Here is a 21,271-nt window from a genome sequence, read left to right as displayed (position 1 = left end):
AACTTTCTTTTTAAAGAGAATATTCTTTCTGTGGCTATTTACTTAACTGGATCCTTCTCTCCCATCAAGTCTTAGTTCAAATGTCCCCTCCTCAAGTCACTCCTACCTACTCAAATTATCCTCTACTATATCATGTAGTTTTCACACTCTGTAGTTAAGTTATTTATTCATTATTACCAGTCTCTTCCCACCAAAATGTAAATTCCATGAGAGAAGAGGCTTTGTCTTTTCTTTTTTTTTGTGGGGGGGATCTTAGTTACCTCACCAGCGTTCGAACCTGCACCCCCTGCAGTGGAAGCATGGAGTCTTAACCACTGGACCACTAGGGAAGTCCCCGAAGCTTACCCTTTTCTATCTCTACAAAAATACTAATTTCTGACACTCAATAAATATCTGACTGAACCAACAAATTGATGATATAATAGATGGTTAGGCACTGAAAGAGTTGGTATAAAGACCACAAAATTTCTTCCTCAGAAAGAATGGCCATCTAGATGAGCATTTCTCAAAGATTTTTATCATGACCCACAATTAAAAATACATCTTATATCAAGATCCAGTAAGCACACATACCCACGTAACTAAAACAAGTCTCACACAAAAGTACTATGATGTGTGATAAATTCTGATATTTTCTATTTCATTTAAATATTCTATTCCTTTTCATTGAAAATAAAATTATTGTGGCCCACTACACTGATTTTATATCACATTACTGTGTAAAGACTTGAAGTCCGTATATTGTACAGCACAGGAAATATAGTCAATATTTCACAATAATTTTAAATGGAGCATAGTCTATAAAATATTGAATTACTACGTTGTACACCTGAAATTAATATAATATTGTAAATCAACTATACTTCACTTAAAGAAAAACAAAGTAATAATAAAGAAAGAAAAAAAAGACAAAGTCTGAAAAACAGTGGTCAAGTTCAGAGGTTATTCTCTGAAAGGCATTAAAAAAAGTATGCATGGGAAGGAAGAAATAAAACTGCCTTTGTTCGTAGATTACATGATTATCTTATGTAGGAAATCTGAAAGAATTGAAGGAAAATGAAAGAAGCCAAACCTCTCCTGGAACTAATAAGCAATTATAGCAAGGTTGTAAGATACAAGGTTAATATGCAAAAGTCAATTGCTTTCCTATATACCAGAAATGAACAAGTGAAATTTGAAATTAAAAACATAATCCTACTTACATTTGCACCCCCAAAATGAATGTCTGTGACATAGGACAAAAGCAACACAATGGAGCAAAGATCATCTTTTCAACAAATGGTGCTGGAACAACTGGACATGCACATGCAAAAAAATAAATCTAGACACAAACCTTACACCTTTCACAAAATTTAACTCAAAATGGATCACAGACCTAAATGTAAAACACAATACCGTAAAACTCCTAGAAGATAACATAGGAGAAAACCTAAATGACCTTGAGTATGGTGATGCCTTTTTAGATATAACGCCAAAGGCATGACCCATGAAAGAACTAATGGTTAAACTGGATTTCATTAAAATTTAAAACTTCTGCTCTGTGCTTCCCTGGTGGCGTAATGGTTAAGAATCTGCCTGCCAATGCAGGGGACACGGGTTTGAGCCCTGGTCCGGGAAGATCCCACATGCCGCGGGGCAACTAAGCCCGTGCACCACAACTACTGAGCCTGCATTCTAGAGCCCACAAGTCACAACTACTGAGCCCACGCACCTAAAGCCCGTGCTCCACAACTAGAGAAGCCACCGCAATGAGAAGTCCACGCACCGCGACAAAGAGTAGCCTCTGCTTGCCGCAACTAGAGAAAGCCTGCGCACGGCAACGAAGACCCAATGCAGCCAAAAATTTTTAAAAATAAATAAATTAACTTAAAAAAACTGCAAAAAAAAAAAAAAACCTTCTGCTCTGTGAAAGACAATGTAGAGAGAATAAGAAGACAAGCCACAGTCAGGGACAAGGTATTTGCAAAGATACATCTGATAAAAGACTGGTATCCAAAAGAAACAAAGAACTCTTTAAACTCAACAGTAAGAAAACAACCCGATTAAAAAGTGGGCCAATGATCTTAAGAGACACCTCTCCAAAGAAGATATACAGATGGCATATAAGTATATAAAAAGATGCTCCACATCATATATTATCAGCAAAATGCAAATTAAAACATGAGACACCACTACACACCTATTAGAATGGCTAAAACCCAGAACACTGACAACACCCAATGCTGGCGAGAATGTAAAACACAAGAATTCTCATTCATTGCTGGTGGGAATGAAAAATGGTACAGCTACTTTGGAAGACAGTTTGGTGATTTCTTACAAAAGTAAACATACTCTTACCATAAGGTCCAGCAAACGTCCTTGGTATTTACCCAAAGGAGCTGAAAACTTAAGTCCACATAAAAACTTTCATGTAGATGACTATAGCAGCTTTATTCATGACTGCCAAAACTTGGAAGCAACCAAGATGCATTTCAGTAGGTGAATGGATAAACTGTGGTACCTCCAGACAATGGAATATTATTCAGCATTAAAAAGAAATGAGCTATAAAATCATGAAAAGACATGGAGGAACCTTAAATGCATATTACTAAGTGAAAAGAAGCCATATCAGAGAAGGCAACATACTATGGTTCCAAATATTTGACATTCTGGAAAAGGCAAAATTATGAAGACAATAAAATTATCAGGTTCTCAGAGGTTGGGGATGAAGGGAGAGATGAATGGGTGAAATACAAAGAATTCCTAGGGCAGTGAAAATACTCTGTATGATATTATAAAGATGGATACATGTCATTATACATTTGTCTAAACTCATAGAATGTACACCAAGAGTGAACCATAATGTAAACTACAAACTTTGGGTAATAATGATGTGTCAATGTAGGTGCACAGTTTTAACAAATGTACCACCCTGGCAGGGCATGTTATTAAGGACGGAGGCTATGCATGTGTGGGTTGAGAGGGTATATGAGAAATCTCTGTACCTTCCCCTCAATTCTCCTGTGAACTTAAAACTGCTCTAAAAAAATAAAATCTTAATTAAAAAAAAAAAAGAACATGCAGTTTTATGTATATGTAAAATTGGGGGTAGGGCAGGGTTGTCATAATTTTCAGATTCATGAAGAGGTTCATGTCCCCCTAAATTTAAAGGCTTCTATTACTATATGTTCATTATTATCTGTGAGGCACTATACAAAAATATGTATAAAAATATGGCTTAACATAGGGATGGCAGTATATGATAGGAAAGAGGATTGACTCTGGAGTCTGGTAAGACTTGGGTTCAAATCCTGAATTCATCATTTATCGACTACAACCTTGTACATATTATCTTACCTATCAGCCTCAGTTTTCTTACCTAAAAAGGAGTTTGTATATCTACTTCATGAGGTTAGGTAAAATAAAAATTATGTAAAACATCCATTATAGTGCCTGGAATATATGCTAAGTATTGCGCTGGCCAAAAAGTTCATTTGGGTTTTTCATAACATCTTATGGAAAAACCCGAATGAACTTTTTGGCCAACCCAATACTTCAATAAATTGTAGGCATCATTATTATATTCTAATGTTTCCAACAAAATTAACTTCCCTTGACAAAATACAATCCTAAACAAAGTACAACTAAATTACAAAGTGTAAATTAACAAAAAAACAGATTATTCATGTATATGTGGAAATTTTATTCCAGGATCTTACTTTTTCTAACAGCTAATACTGCTGTGTAAGAATAATTAAAACCTGTTCCTCCAAGTATGGATTTATCAGTTCAACCAAAGTACCAAGTACCTACCCACAGTATATACAGTCTGTGGAAAAATAATTTAGCAAAAATATAAATAAGTTACTCTTATTTACACCCCCAGGATTACAATGAACAATGTATGTTTTTTTAACCAATGTTCCTCACATCACTTAGCTGCCTGTTGCAGAGTGGTGTGGCTGCGTTGGTATTCTGCTTATTCCCTGCCTTTAAAGCTGCATCTCTTCTTGCTTGCTCAAGCAGAACTCTTGCTCTTTCTTTGAGTTCTTCTTGTCTGGATAACATTCGATGCTTAAAAACAAAGATACAGAATTAGAAGCCAAAACAAACAAACAAAAAACCCCATGTAATCCATTTTTGTAAACTAATCAATAGTTATACAGTTCGTCAAAATAATAGTGGTCAGGAGTAAGATTGTAGTTTTATGAGATTACCTATAGAAAATATTAATGTTGACTAGAAACTGTGGAATGAATACATATATCTTGACTAAAAGGAACTATACCTTTACTGGCTAAAACTGGGTTAAATTTAATTACATTTTCATTAGAACATAGTCTCATAAGGTATAACGTCCATACACATATTATATACATTCTTCAAATTTGGTAATCACAGTATAATCTGGCAAAGACATTTTTTCAAGTTCGCAGTTTTATTTTTATAGTTGTATAGAATTGATAACAAGGTGTCCTCCAAATTTGCATTTTGAAAGATTTTAATTATCTGTGGCAACAACTCCTTAAATTCTTGACAATTTAACGTTTATAGAAAATTCAAAGCTATCATATTTTATTTAAAGAAAAATAATACTGTTTTTCTCTATGGCTCACTTTCCTTACAACAATTAAACATCAGAATTAGAACAGTATTTTCTTGGATTAATTTGTGATCTTACAATATATTTTTGGAGAAAAACAGGTAGAACATCAATGGAAATCAGCTCTTAAATGGTGGCATTAATTCAAAGAACAAATATTCATAGTGTGTATAGTTCTAATTCCTTTTCTCTATTAAAGTAGCCAACTTCTGACTTTAGATGGCTATGACTATGACTTTAATACTTAATTTCTTTAAATTCCTTTTCTTTGCATAGTTTTGGTTCAGCCATAATTATCATTCATGGTCAAGGAAGAGGTAATAAACAGCAACCTATTACTTTATTTGGTAATAATGTGAAACTTAAAAAATTTAGTACATAATTTTTGGGTCTCTTTGTGATCTTTATATTTTGATACAGCAAATTTTAAACTTTTTTCTGTAATTTTAAGCAAAGATTTTTCTTGAAGTGTACAATTCAATGATTTATTTTTAGTATATTCACAAGTTTGTGAACCATCAACACTAGCTAATTCCAGAACATTTTCATCACCCAAGGTTTTAAGAGGATTAAACAAAAATTCTTAACTTAATAGATACAATTGAAATGTATAAGCGATAATGAAAGATTTTTAGCTCATACTGATAGGACATAATAGAACAGAGTTCATAACTGCATTTGAACTGGTTACAAATCAACGTATTCTCAAAAAACAGACAAAATTAATTAAATGAACGCTGAATTGGCAGTCAAGACTGTTAATCCTTCTTCCACTAATAATAAGCAATGCAACATTGAACAGGTCACTTAAAACCATTACATGATATTTAAGAACTCTGAAGTCAGACAGATCCAGTTCCATTACTTGAATAAGTTGTGAGCAAGCTACTCAATCTCTTTAAGCCTCAGTTTCCTTATTTATAATATGGGGATAAAAATAGATCAACTCTCATAAAGATATTGTAAAGATTAACTGAAAGAGAGTAATGTAGTGAGCACCAGATAAATGTTAACTATTAATATATTTTTAAAAATCTCTCAATTTCCTCATCTTTTAAATGAAGGGAGATCATCTTTAAAATCCCACTCACTGGGAAGCAGCCGCAGAGCACAGGGAGATCAGCTCGGTGCTTTGTGACCACCTAGAGGGGTGGAGTAGGGAGGGTGGGAGGGAGATGCAAGAGGGAGGAGATTGGGGATATATGATTCACTTTGTTATAAAGCAGAAACTAACACACCATTGTAAAGCAATTATACTCCAATAAAGATGTTAAAAAAAAATCCCACTCACTGTAAACTTTTCAAATACTTAGAGTAGATCATCTTAAAGTTCCCACTAGCTCTAAATTCTGTGATTATACAGTCCTTTAGGGATTCCAATCAGCTACACAGACAGTGAAAAACTGCTTTGGTCTTAAGAGCACATAAACACAAAATTTTTTTCTGATTAAAATTCATATTCATCATAGAAATTTTAGAAAATATATAAAAGTAAAAAGAAGAAAAATAAAAGCATCACCCTCCTTGATTTCAAACTATATCACTATTACAAAGCTATAATATATATGCCAGTATGATACTGGCATAAAAACAGACACAAAGATCAGTGGAACAGAACAGAGAGCCCAGAAACAAACCCATACATATATGGTCAATTAATTTACAACAAAGGAGTAAAAAAATATACAATGGGGAAATGGTGTTGGGCAAACTGGATAGCCACATGTAATGTAATATTATCTACCTACAAAAAAGGATTAAATCTTGCCACTTGTGACAACATAGATGGATCCTGAGGGCATTATGCTAAAAGAAATGAGTCAGAGAAAGATAAATACCCTATGATCTCATTTATATGTGGAATCTAAAAAACAACCCCCCACCACCAAAAAAAATCCCTGAAGCCAAGTTCACAGATACAGAGAACAGACTGGTGTTTGCTGGAGGCTGGGGGTGGGCTAAATGGGTAAAGGGGTCAAAATAAGTATGTCATGGGAATATAACATACAACATGGTAAATATAGTTAATAACACTGTACTGCATATTTGAAGGTTGCTAAGAGAGTAGATCTCCAAAGTTCTTATCACAAGGAAAATAAAAACTTTTGCAACTATGTATGGTAACTGATACTAACTTGGCTTATTTTGGTGAACATTTTGCAATAGATACAAATATTGAATCATTATGTTGTACACCTGAAAATAATACAATACATGAATTACAACTCAATTTTTTAAAAAGAAATATTTTTTTAAAAATTAGCAATCCCAGCACCCAGGGATAATCATTGTGGAATCATGCTTTTTTCCACTTAATAGTCTAAATATTATGAGCGTTTTCTCATATCCTTAAATATTTCTTTGAAAACATGATTTTAAACTGTCTACCTAGCATTCTATTAATATGAACATATCATACTTTTTTTTTTTTTTTTTTTTTTGTGGTACACGGGCCTCTCACTGTTGTGGCCTCTCCCGTTGCGGAGCACAGGCTCCGGATGCACAGGCTCAGCGGCCATGGCTCACGGGCCCAGCTGCTCCGCGGCATGTGGGATCCTCCCAGATCGGGGCACGAAGCAGTGTCCCCTGCATCGGCAGGCAGACTCTCAACCACTGCGCCACCAGGGAAGCCCTGAACATATCATACTTTAACTTGTCTTATATTATTGGATATTTAGGCTGTTTATAATTTTTTACTATCATAAATAATGCTTTTGTGAGCATCTTTATATGTAAATTCTTGTATACAGTTCTAATTATCTCCTTAGGAAAAATTCCTGCAGAATCTAATGAGGTAAACATTGTTAAGAGACTTAATGTAATTGTTGATTATTTTACATCTGGGCTATAATTATTTTTAGTGCTGTTATGGCCAAAACCAAAGAGATACTGTGAGCATAAAGTTCAGGGGCACAGACTTTGAAGTCAGACAAGGTTGGTTTTGAATTCAAACTTTTAACATTTATTATATGACCTTAAGGCAACTCTGTAGATCTTGGTTCTCCCATATATATATATAATAGGCACCAACCACTCACCTCATGGGTTGTAAAGTCTGAGATATGTGTAAGACATATAATGGTCATCACATGTACCAGCCACTCAAATGGGCAAGATTATGACTTGTTATGTCTATACAGTCACATTAAATTATCAAATTTCCTCTAATCAAATGCTATTAATTATTAGACTCACTATTATTTTATGAGTTTCTAACGAAGAACACTGTCAGTTAAACTCTAACATATTATTATAAGTAACATCTTGATTTCAGAGAAGTTAAAATGTAAAAAATGTATGTCTTAGAATCAATAAAATACAGTATACAAAAGAAAAACAGATTTTTAACTGTCCAAAATTTAGCTACGATAAAAAACTTATCAAGTATTAACACCTATACTACAATTTTCGGTACCAGGAAATGAACAATTTTGCCAAAATTTTTTTAAATTTACCCTAAGCAAAATTCTAACCTGTAAACCAATTGCCAACAAATAAACATATATGGAGTTGTAAACAGATGCTGCTTCTATCATCCTGTGGATTTACTGTACGTCACTTAAATCACCTGAACAGAATCACAGCATGACAGAGTTTTAGAGCTTAAAGGGCTCTCAGAGATTATTTCATTTAACATACTTAGAAAATAAGATTTAAAGAATTTAAATGGCTAGTTAACATGTCACACTGGTAATTACTGGAGCCCAGATGAGAGCCAAGATGAGAATCCAGGTTTACTGAGTTCTAGTTCAGAGCATTTTTAATTTTTAAACACTAACCAATTTCCAGATTTAACTAAACACTTTAACCTTAAAAATCTGGTTTACGAGAAAAATCTGTATTGATATTCAAATTTAGGCTCACCAAATTCTGCAAATGTCATTCATTATATGTTTAATGATTATCTACTCTGTAGGGACACTACAATACTCTGAAAGTTTAGGTACTTAGAACATTTGATTTGAGACTTCTGATTAGGAGAACAGGGGCTTGCTTTGTTAGCTATTATATTTCTTTGATTCTAAGATGCACATTTTAATACCTCTGAAAACAAAATTGATGACATTTTATATCTCTGTCATATAGGTGGTAGTTAAGACATAGTCATCAGTACCTACATATGCATGTGCTTGATAATTCTGGTGGCAAGACTATAATTCCTTGATGTTTCATTTAACAACCCCTTGAGTACTATTTGAGAATGCAACAGAACTCCAGGTTATTGTCTGAAAGTCTTTTGTTAGGACCTACCAGAAAGGTTAAGAAAGTGCTATTGGGACTTCCCTGGTGGCGCAATGGTTAAGAATCCGCCTGTCAATGCAGGGGACACAGGTTCAAGCCCTCGTCCAGGAAGATCCCACATGCCGCGTGGCAACTAAGCCATGCACCACAACTACTGAGCCTGTGAGCCACAACTACTGAGCCCACGTGCCACAACTACTGAAGCCCACATGCCTAGAGCCCGTGCTCTGCAACGAGAAACCACCGCAATGAGGAGCCCACGCACCACAATGAAGAGTAGCCCCTGCTCTCCGCAACTAGAGAAAGCCTGCATGCAGCAATGAAAACCCAACACAGCCAAAAATAATTAAAAAAAAAATTAAATTAAAAGAAAGTGCCATTATCAGTGAGTATTACTGAGAAGAAAATCTGAGAGACAACTGTGAAGAAATGCTGTAATTCAGAGGTTCTCAACCTTTCTGGTCTCAGAATCCCTTTATATGCTTAAAAATTGAGGATCCCCAAAAGCTTTAGCTTATGTGGGCTACATCTATAGATATTTGTCATTTTGGAAATTAAATGGAAAAAAAATTTTTAAATATTTACTTATTCATTCCTTTAAAATAGCTATAATAAACCCATTAGATGTTAACATATTCTAATAAAAATAACTACACTAAAAAACAAAACTGAGGGCTTCCCTGGTGGCGCAGTGGTTGAGAGTCTGCCTGCCGATGCAGGGGACACGGGTTCGTGCCCTGGTCTGGGAAGATCCCACATGCCACGGAGCGGCTAGGCCCATGAGCCATGGCCGCTGAGCCTGCGCGTCTGGAGCCTGTGCTCCACAATGGGAGAGGCCACAACAGTGAGAGGCCCGCGTACCATAAAAACAAAATGAAACAAAACAAAACAAAACAAAAAAAACCCAAACAAAACTGAGAAGAAACGAAACTGACAGAATGAAAGTGCAAAAGGTAAATAAAGTTCTAGTATTATTATGAAAATAGTTTCAACTTTGGGGACTCTCGGAAAGAATCTTGGAGAGCCTGAGAGGTCCCCAGATCATACTTTGAGAACCACTGTTGTAACATCAGGCTTTTGATGGCACAGAGGACAATACTATGTGGAAAAACAGGAACACCGACAACTCTATATCACAAAGTGATTCGTAAGAGTTAGAGTCTAAACTCTAATTCTAAATTGATTATACCTTAACCAATTTATTTTGCTAAAAAATTCCTTTTTATGTATACATAAGAGCATTATATGATTAAAAAATCCATGCCTAAATAAGTCTAAAAGAACTCTTTCACTAGGTATAAAATAAAAATTCTATGTGATAAGAAAACCATGTATCATAATTTATTGGCAGTGTTTTTCTTTCTTTGTTGTACATAAAATAATGGTATATCTTATCACTGATGGCACCATAGATTCAATTAAATCCATGCCATATTCCCCACAGGGGAGAAATTTCAACATTACTGGGATTTTTAACCACAAATAATGATGGGACCAAAATTACCAATTGCAAATGCATCTAAAATATTTGAAGAAAATGCTGTAAATGGGAAGTATTTTAATTTGGTGTTATACATTTCCAGAATGATATGCTTACAAAATGGAATACTGAAATAGCTTTGACTTATTCTGTAAAATATTTTTATAGGTTAATAACATTTTGATTTGAAAAGTTGACATTCTTTATTCTTCAATCTTGAAATTGGGATTTATTTATAGGCTTAAAATATTATAAACTTTAAATGAAGAGCAGGTATATTTCAGGTTTTTCTAAAATGGGAAATTATACTTCACCTTTAATCATTTGTAAAGTATTCTATGAATACAAAAAGAAACAACAAAAAAGAATAACTATTTACTACATATATGTATTCATCATTCTAACTCACTTACCTGGACTGTTTTTGCAGAATGATTTGCATGATTTAAGGTGGTTCTATCAACATCTGAATCAGACTCTGTCTGCCTCAGGGAAGTACGTTTTTTCTTGGCAAGGTCTGCATCTCTATTGTATGAATATCCAAGTTTAGAAGTGGGAGATAAACTTGGTTTTTTGACAGGTGATTCAGGATCTGATCTGCGTTCTAAGGGTCTGGAATTCTCTAATTTTTCTTGCTCCAAGTTACTACTGATGTCTAGATTCTGAAGCTTTTGCTCATCAGTCTCCTCACAAATAAAGGGTGGAGACACATCCTTCTTCTTATCACTATTGTATAAGTCACTTAATTCTAAAGTCTCAGTTTTCAATAGTCTCTTCTTGCCTAACAAAACTTGTGCATGGTTTGAATCTGTACTGTAACATATTCCAGGGTCATCGGATCCTGAAGTCCTTCCAGAGCTCTGCTGGGACTTTTGGGGTTCTGTGTCACTTTTAGTCCTGCGACAGTAAGGGGAGGCTGTGCTTGGACTGAGATGATCATCAGGAGTCTGGTGTTCACTTTCTGACTCTCCAACCCCACTATCATTTACAAATACAGAGTCGTCCTGGGATAAGAAGTCTACTGCTCCGCTGGTAGGCTGCTGCAGTTGAGGCTCCCGTTTCAGGTCACTAAGCTCTGCATAGAATTTTTCCTGATCAACAGAACTATTTGTATCTGTTTCATAGTTTCCAACTTTATATGTGCTTTTACTGCTGTTTTCTTCTATTTGAACAACATTTAATTCTTGCCCACTGAAATGTGCCCTAATTTGATAGAGATAGGTCATAACAGTCAGTTTGTCAGGAATTGCTAATAAAACCATATCAGAAGGTTCCAATAACCGGGAAATTCCTATGCTGGCAAATCCATCATATGCCTTCAGAGGAAAGAAAAACAGAAGATATATTGAAGAGTTCAGACAATCCATAAATTTTAATTTTTTTAAAGAAACTTAAAACATCATCACATGTTAAAAACAGCAAAAACAGCAAAATAACAGATGTTAACTAGACTTACTGTGGTGAGCATTTCACAACGTATACAAATATCAAATCATTATGTTGTACACTTGAGACTGAGGTACTGTTATATGGCAATTACACCTCAAAAAAGAGTTAAAAGTAAAACACAATTCAGTTACCATTTTAAAAAAACAAGCAAAATTTTAATGGTTTTTTGTTGCTATTGGAGGGTACATTATGTTACTGACATTATGCCACTGACATTATGCCACATGAACCGAACAACATTCCAAGTTGGAAATTTGTAAAAGTTTTGTAGATCCAAGAGTAAAACATTTTTATTAGTTAATAACAATTGAAATGTTCTTCTCCAATAAAGAAAACAAGCAAAAATGAGAGTTAAAACAAACAAACAAAAAAACTTAGAATTGACTTTTGTGATAAAGAACTCGGGTATAAAGAATAATAATTCATCTGGAGCTTTATTATTCCTATTATAACCCCTCTTTTCAGTGGTCATGTAATTGCAGTGATTTGTGAAGATAAAGTACAGGTAGATATCCCAAAAGAACTAACTCCTAGATTGCCTGGTATAAAATATAAGTAAGTGCTACTTAAGTCTAGAAACACAGAGACATTTTTAAAACGCCCAATTAAGATTGATTTTCATAATGAGAAGAGTGACTTCATTTTCACTTCATCCATTTTGGAAAGAAGGAAATGTTTTGAGTAGTACAACCTAGTTTAGAATGTGAGGCTGCATTGTATTACTTTTGTTAGCCTTTAAATGACTGTGGCACATCAGGTTTTTCTAGTTTTGAAGAATCAAAGCTGTTTCTCAATTTACAATTAATTATTACTATCCTGAACTAACCCTTGAAAACAGCATTGTGTTGCTAGGAAGCATTAAAAATATGGCTAAACATTTAGATATACTCTTGGAAAAACTAAGGACCCTCTAATTACATTCTTGCTTTGGGATATAAAATGTCTTGTCTTTGTAACAACCCAGATATAGGATCATAACTCAAAGTTTTTCTAAAAATAAAGTTTAGGAAATTATGTAACAATTCAGAAGGAATCAGTCTTTTGCATATACATGTTACAGTGCATTTCTACCTTTGAATTTAATCCTTGTATTCTTCCTGTAGTTTAATAAATGTTATGGAATAAGAAAGAAAATGAAAAATAAATTGTGATATTAAAACCTCTTCAATTTTCACAGCACTATGCTTTATGGTATAGGTACCTCAAAATATTTACTTGAGAGAATGGCTCAGTTGGTGTGCATGTTTGGGCCTGTTTGTTATTTTACATGTTTTAGGAAAATTAAAGTCATTTTCTTCCTCATGAGTCCTGACAACTTGATTGACAGACATCAATCGTAGACCATCAGGAAAAGCACCACAGGCAGTATTCTAAACATTTCCCAATTATCTAAAACACTGACATATTGGTTGAGATCAGATGTCACAGGTAAATACCATTTTTATTCAGCACTTTTTACAGACCTGGGAAAATGATTAGCTTACTTGTGGGGAATCTCCTGATGGTGTTTTGTTTCATGTAGCAATTCATTTTATGCACACTAATTGCACTAAAAGAAATTTTAAAACAAACCAGATTTCTTGTAAGGGAAGTCAAGACTTTATAAAGGGATTTTCCCATAGGTTAACCTCTTCTGCAATAGTCAATCACCTACTGTCTTTTTAGCTGTGTGTGGAGAAAAAAAGAGGTCTTTAAAAGAAAATAGTCTTATTCATTGCTAGATGTTATTTAATTGGTAAGGAGTCACTGCCAGTTATGTTATGCATCTGCATGGAACTTAAGACACAGGCATTGTTTCTTGTACTGTTTTAAGTCCAATTAAGGGCAGATGGGGTTACCCAGAAGAACTGTGTAAAGCCGGAAATAAGTCTGTAGGTAGCAAATGATACTCAATGTAGATATCAGGTAAGAAGTTGTGGGACTTCCCTGGTGGTCCAGTGGTTAACACTCCATGCTCCCAATGCAGCGGGGCCTACGTTTGGTCTCTGGTCAGGGAACTAGATTCTGCATGCCGCAACTAAAGATCCCGCGTGCCTCAATTAAGACCCGGAACAGCCAAATAAATAAATAAATAAATATTTAAAAAAAAAAAAAGAAGTTGCAAAGTGATGAAAAGGAAAGTATAACAACAATTATGTATTGACTTGTGCAATAAATGGGATCATCTAAATTAAAATCCTTTCAAAAAGCTATAATTGGGACTTCCTTGGTGGCACAGCAGTTAAGAATCCACCTGCCAATGCAGGGGACACGAGTTCGAGCCCTGGTCCAGGAAGATCCCACATGCTGCAGAGTAACTAAGACCATGCGCCACAACTACTGAGCCTGCACTCTAGAGCCCGTGAGCCACAACTACTGAAGCCCGTGTGCCTAGAGCCCAGGCTCTGCAACAAGAGAAGCCACCACAATGAGAAGTCCGTGCACCACAACGAAGAGTAGTCCCTGCTGGCCACTACTAGAGAAGGCCCGCATGCACCAACGAAGACCCAACACAGCCAGAAATAAATAAATAACTTTATTTAAAAAAAAAAAAAGCTATAATCATCTGCCCTTTAAGATTTAATTGAGAAAAAATTTTAATGAGATATATTTCTCTTTGTAATAATATGTAAATCCAAGGTATGTTCATCATTATTAAATTTCTGAAGAAAATGATGTAAAGAAGTATAACTTAAGCCCTAATGAGATTCCTCATACTCTTTAAAAATATATAGCCAGGTAAAATAAAAAATGTTTGCTTTTCAAAATTTTAAACAGTAACTTGAAAGCTTCACTTTATAAAAAATAATAATGGTTTATTTTATAATGCTCTTATCTGCTTTTACATTTGCTTATTCAAATGCAAGAAAATGCAGGTAAAGAACTGTCATATCTAAAGATACAGTTGTCTCTTGGTATCCATGGGGGACTGATTCCAACACCCCTTGCAGATATCAAATCTGGGGATGCTCAAGTCCCTTATGTAAAATGGTGGAATATAGCCAGCCCTCTGTATCTGTGGGTTCCACATCCATGGATACAGAGGGCCAAGTGTATAACTTAATTGACGAAAAATAAGGCATTTTGCTTTGACAGACACAGGCTCTTCAAAATCATACAAGAAATAATTCAAGAGAATGACTTATTTTGAAGCATGATTTCTATAAAGAAAATTATACTGATTTTTAAAGATTACCTTTTTAAATAGCATATTTCAATTAAAAAAACTGACTGCTTTTAAATGTTTTTCTCTGGGGCCAGCATCATGCATTTGCAAAGAAACAAGAATTCTTTCATGGAAATATAAATTATTGGTTTTAGAGAGCAATAAAAGTAAAAAAAAAAGTTGATTTAAATTCTCATCTGTTAATTGAACTTCTATCAAGGTTCCCTTTATAGTCTTTTTCTCACTGGTGGTTTTAACTATTTAAAGTAAATTAAAAACTTTAGCCTAGACTAGAAGTTATTAATCACTTTGGCCCATGAATTCTTTTGGCAAGGAACCCCTTCTCAGAATAATGTTTTGATGTGTACAAAATACATATGATTACTCTTTTGACCAAATTCAGCACCCATTTCTTTTTTTTTTTGGCAGTACGCGGGCCTTTCACTGTTGTGGCCCCCCCTGCCGCGGAGCACAGGCTTCGGACACGCAGGCCCAGTGGCCACAGCCCACGGGCCCAGCTGCTCTGCGGCATGCGGGACCCTCCCAGACCGGGGCACGAACCCGTGTCCCCTGCATCGGCAGGCGGACTCCCAACCACTGCGCCACCAGGGAAGCCCCAGCAACCATTTTTGATAAAAACTCTCCAGAAAGTGCGCATAGAGGGAACCTACCTCAACATAATAAAGGGCATATATGACAAACCTACACCTAACATCATACTCAATGGTGAAAAGCTGAAAGCATGTCCTCTAAGATCAGGAACAAGACAAGGAGGTCCACTCTTGCCACTTTTATTCAACATAGTTTTGGAAGTCCTAGCTACGGCAATCACAGAAGAAATAAGGAATCCAAATTGGAAAAGAAGAAGTTAAACTGTCACTGTTTGCAGATGACATGATACTATACACAGGAGATCCTAAAGATGCTACCAGAAAACTACTAGAGCTCATCAATGAATTTGTAAAGTTGCAGGTTACAAAATACACAGAAATCTGTTGCATTTCTATACACTAACAACAAAAGATCAGAAAGAGAAATTCAAGAAACAATCCCATTTACCATCCCATCAAAAAGAATAAATTACCTAGGAATAAACCTACCTAAGGAGACAAGAGACCTGTACTCTGAAAACTGTAAGACGCTGATGAAAGAAATCGAAGAAGACACTAACAGACGGAAATATATACCATGTTCATGGATTGGAAGAATCAATATTGTCAAAATGACTATACTACCCAAGGCAATCTACAGATTCAATGCAATCCTTAACAAATTACCAATGGCATTTTTCACAGAACTAGAACAAAAAATCTTAAACTTTGTATGGAGACACAGAAGACCCCCAAATAGCCAAAGCAACATTGAGAAAGAAAAACGGAGCTGGAGGAGTCAGGCTCTCTGACTCCAGACTATACTACAAAGCTACAGTCATCAAAACAGTATGGTACTGGCACAAAAACAGAAATATAGATAAGTGGAACAGGACAGAAAGCCCAGAAATAAACCCACACACCTATGGCCAATTAATCTATGACAAAGGAGGCAAGACTACACAAGGTGGAAAGACAGTCTCTTCAACAAATGGGGTTGGGAAAACTGGACAGCTACATGTAAAAAAAATGAAATTAAATCATTCTTTAACACCATACACAAAAATAAGCTCAAAATGGATTAAAGACCTAAATGTGAGACTAAAGCTCCTAGAGGAAAACATAGGCAGAACACTCTCTAACATAAATTGCATCAATATCTTTTTCAATCTGTCTCCCAGAATAATGGAAATAAAAACAAAAATCGACAAATGGGACCTAATGAAACTCAAAAGCTTTTGCACAGCAAAGGATACCATAAACAAAACGAAAAGACAACCCACAGATTAGGAGAAAATATTTGCAAATGATGTGACCGACAAGTCTCCAAAATTTAAAAACAGCCCATGAGGCTTCATATTATCAAAACAAACAACCCAATCAAAAAATGGGCAGAAGACCTAAATAGCCATTTCACCAAAGAAGACATACAGATGGCCCAGAGGCACATGAAAAGATGTTCAACATTGCTAATTATTAGAGAAATGTAAATCAAAACTACAATGAGATATCACCTCACACCAGTCAAAATGGCCATCATCAAAAAATCCACAAATGATAAAATCTGGAGAGGTTGTGGAGAGAAGGGAACCCTCCTACACTGCTGGTGGGAATGTAAATTGGTACAGCCACTATGGAGAACAGTATGGAAGTTCCTTAAAAAACTAAAAATAGAGCTACCATATGACTCTGCAATCCCACTCCTGGGCATATATCCAGGGAAAAACATGGTCCGAAAGAATACATGCACCCCAGTGTTCACTGTAGCACTGTTTACAATAGCTGAGACATGGAAGCAACCTTTATCCATTCCATCGACAGAGGAATGGATAAAGATGTGGTATATATATATAATGGAATATTACTGAGCCATTAAAAAGAATGAAATAATGCCATTTGCAGCAACATGGATGGACCTAGGATTGTCATACTGAGTGAAGTAAGTCAGACAGAGAAAGAGAAATATCATATGATATCCCTTATATGGGAATCTAAAAAGAAATGATACAAATGAACTTATTTACAAAACGGAAACAGACTCACAGACTTAGACAATGAATTTATGGTTACCAGGGGGGAAGGATGAGGGGAAGGGATAGTTAGGGAGTTGGGGACCAACATGTACACACTGCTATATTTAAAATGGATAACCAACAAGGACCTATTGTATAGCACAGGGAACTCTGCTCAATGTTATGTGGCAGCCTGGATGGGAGGGGAGTTTGGGGAGAATGGATACATGTATATGTATGGTTGAGCCCCTTTGCTGTGCACCTGAAACTATCACAACATTGTTAATTGGCTATACTCCAATATAAAATAAAAAGTTAAAAAAATACATATGATTACAAAAGAAACCAATTATTGAAAAATAAGTATTTGAAAATATTAGGAAATTGGAATTTGAGAAACAATAAATGTGCTTTTTATGGATGTACAAACTGCTATAATTATGAAGAAGTGATGAGCTTAAAAGGTAGTTGTAGATATTTGCAACTGTAAAGTGATATGAAAATATCTGAGATTCTAAAGGTGAAAAAGTCTCAGGCATGGCTAATACTACAGTGGTTTGTTGTTTAAATTCATAATTGAAGAAAATGCTAAATTTCAGTTAAAGAAATGAGAAAATAAAATTTTTTTTTCCCTAGCCATGATCAAGGATCCCCTGAATTCTATCCATAGCTCCCAGGTTAAGAACTCTTGCTCTAAGACAACACTTTTCAGTTGAAGAATTCAATTCAGCAGGAAAAAAAGCATTAAATGAGTACCTGCTGTATGCTGAGATAGATGCTTCCTCCTTTTTTATGTTGTGGTGCACACAGAAAATTGTAATACTGTGCTGCATTTTGGGGTACATAGTTAAGTCAGCCTGCAGCCACAGTCAGCTGGCCCAGAGAGCTCTAGCAACTCAGGCCTGTGCAGCTACCCTGAGGGCTGAAAGGATCAGTATCTTCCCCACACCAATTGGGAAGCTCTGATCTCAGTACATTAATTAATTATGTGGAAAAAAACTGCACAGTTTACCAGAAAAAGGGGGAAAAAAGTGGGAAAATAAAATAAAATAAAAAAGAACCAATGTTCGTATCTTTTTGCCTCTGGGAATATATGCATTCTTTTTTGCATACCCATCAGGCTCCTGCTTTCATCCCCTCCCAACAGGTTTTTCTAAACTCATGGCACAACATTTTGGGTTGCACTTTTTAAAAGCTAAATCTTGCTAAGAGCTAAATAAAAGCAACATGCTTTAACAAACATTTAACAGTTAATGAAGTTCATACATATTATTATAATCTGATGCCAGTCTGGCACTTGTGATTTTTAAAGGCCATGACAAACTAGAGTAAACCATGCATCCTACTGAAACTGCAGGAAACAGACTACCTTCTGTGAGCTATAGTTAGGACCTCACAAAACAACCTCACTTTCCCCAAATTAATAAAAGCCTGCGGAGAAGCCAAAATTGACAGGAAACAGACTACCTTCTGTGAGCTACAGTTAGGACCTCACAAAACAACCTCACCTTCCCCAAATTAATAAATGCCTGCAGAGAAGCCAAAATTGACACTATGTATTTTTTTTCTTTGGCAATTCTTACCTTTTTGTTGTTCTCTTTAATGTCTTGAGGATTCAGAGACTTGTAGTCACTGAGGGAGAAAATGGCACAGTAGGTACATACAGCAATTGATAAAAACAGCTGTTTTTAAAACAAACTGAATCTTAAAATTTGACATTCAATAATACCAAAGAGTAACTAGCAATTTCACAGCAATTCTATCAACAAAACTAATAGTGTGGAAAATTAAGGAAATAAATAAATAAATAAAAAACAGTGATTACAAGTTCCAATGCCTGAAGCTTTCCATCTAAAAGAGAAGTTAAGGTAGGGGACCAGAGACTAGCCTGGACAACCAAATTCACCAAGAGGTAACCCCTTGTTGTCAATGTATAAAGAGCTACAGGCTTATCTGTCTCATCTCATTTTAACACTAACACAATTTTCATAATAATTTGAAGTCAGTTTTTTTGTATGGGATTAAGGAAAAAAATATGCTCTTTTAAAACAGAAAAGATTGTTTTTAGGCATCAAGAAGGAACTACTTTTCTTTCTGGGATATATTTCTTCTCCCAAAAAGCAAGAGTATGGGTGATTTAAAAAAATAATCAAGTATTTCAGGACATGTGCTAAGAAATTATTTTATGGTTTGTTTCTTTTTTTTTTAACTTTATTATTTACAAAATATTTATAGGAATGGAAAATATTTCTACTTACATTAAATCTGGTCTAAAGTGGTGTAATATTGCACAAAAAGATAAACCATTTCTCCATGATGTAGTAAAATTGGTGATTTTCACTCCCCGGTAATTTTTTGTAACTTCTTTGCACCATACAAGCAACGACTGACTAGCATTTGGCTTTCGTCCCAAAACAGGACTTGGTATAGGACTCGGCTAGAAAAAATGAAAAGAGGAAAACATTAAAATAATTTAATGGAAGATGAAAATTAACATTAATTGACCTAACTGGATCACTTGAACACTTTGATGTCAGTTTAGGTACTTCAAAACTGTCACTTCAAGACAACTGTAACCTCTAAGAAAGGAGACATGAATCTTAAGTTATTATCTTCTGTTTTAGCCTATGGCGTTTGCTTGACAAAGATATACATATGCAAGATTTTAATGTTATACATAAGAACAGGCCAAGAGCTACATTAATGGAAGCATTAAAGTATTTAAATACTTAAGGCTGAATATCTATATAACTCTCATATACTAAAAAAATCCTCCCCAAATGCAATCATGTACAAATACAGTTTCTTTTTGAGTATATTAAAAAGAATGTATATTGAAGTCTAACTGTAGCACAAATTGTTAGTAGTGGAGAGGTCAAAATAATAGTTTTAAAAAATACAGTAATTGGGAATTCCCTGGTGGTCCAGTGGTTAGGACTTGGTGCTTTCATTGCAGGGGCCCAGGTTCATTCCCTGGTTGGGGTACTAAGATCCCGCAGGCCGTGAGGCGTGACCAAAAAAATATATATACATACAGTAATCATACACATTTTAGTGCAATGATAACCATATTCAAATATACTTCTTATATAAATTTAATGCTGGCAAAACAGATTTAGTTATTAGCGACAGTCGGGTGTTGGTAGTAATAGCACACATCAGTATATAATTTGGATTTGCTCCAAATATCTTCTAATTATTGATGGCTACTTTTGGATATTATTAGGTTAGCTAGGTGTGTGGGTGTAGGGGGATGTGTGTTTTAAATCTTAAGCATTTACTTGATTTTTCCTCTTGTTCATATACTTAAAACAACAATGATGACAACAAAACAAAGACTCATAATAAGATTTTTATCCTAAACTTTTGTTATTCTTAAAACCATATCATTTTCTTTTACCGAATAACAATCACATTTTGTGATGGTAACTTGAGGTTGACATAATTGAAAACTATAAAAAAAACTACTAAAAGTTTCTAGACTTTAAATATTGCTACCAATTAAGAGTGCTGGCTATAGACATAAATAGAAGCCCTCTAAAATAAGGTGAAAAGAGAAAAATTATTTACCCCTAATATCATTTGAGTTTAACAAGCAAACCATTCTTGCCACACAGCTTACTTAAGAAAGACCAATGATGCCCCCATTTGACAAAAGGATGTTAGTGTCAAACAATTTAAATCAACCCCACATAATTATGATTTATGTATTCACTGCTCCTGTGGGAAGACAAGTAAGAAACACCAAGAATGTAATTTCTTACTTCTTAT

General features: G+C 35.0%; 1 protein-coding gene across 5 annotated transcripts in view; it reads right to left on the bottom strand.

The window, feature by feature from the left end:
- Positions 1-21,271, bottom strand: part of EHBP1 (EH domain binding protein 1) — a 500,368-nt gene that overhangs the window by 86,355 nt on the left and 392,742 nt on the right. For 4 of the 5 annotated variants that reach the window (XM_082643305.1, XM_082643308.1, XM_082643304.1 and 1 more), the window contains 4 exons: positions 19,759-19,937; positions 19,084-19,132; positions 10,718-11,620; positions 3,910-4,053 (listed from right to left, as the gene is read on the bottom strand). In XM_082643305.1, coding sequence (XP_082499431.1) covers positions 3,910-4,053; positions 10,718-11,620; positions 19,084-19,132; positions 19,759-19,937 — 1,275 coding nt within the window. The remainder of the gene's footprint in view (positions 1-3,909; positions 4,054-10,717; positions 11,621-19,083; positions 19,133-19,758; positions 19,938-21,271) is intronic. The other variant, XM_082643307.1, reaches the window with a different exon arrangement.

This window comes from Mesoplodon mirus, assembly GCF_964341445.2.
Source record: "Mesoplodon mirus genome assembly, chromosome: 14".
NCBI lineage: Eukaryota > Metazoa > Chordata > Mammalia > Artiodactyla > Ziphiidae > Mesoplodon > Mesoplodon mirus.
This window is presented reverse-complemented; position numbering and strand designations above follow the sequence as displayed.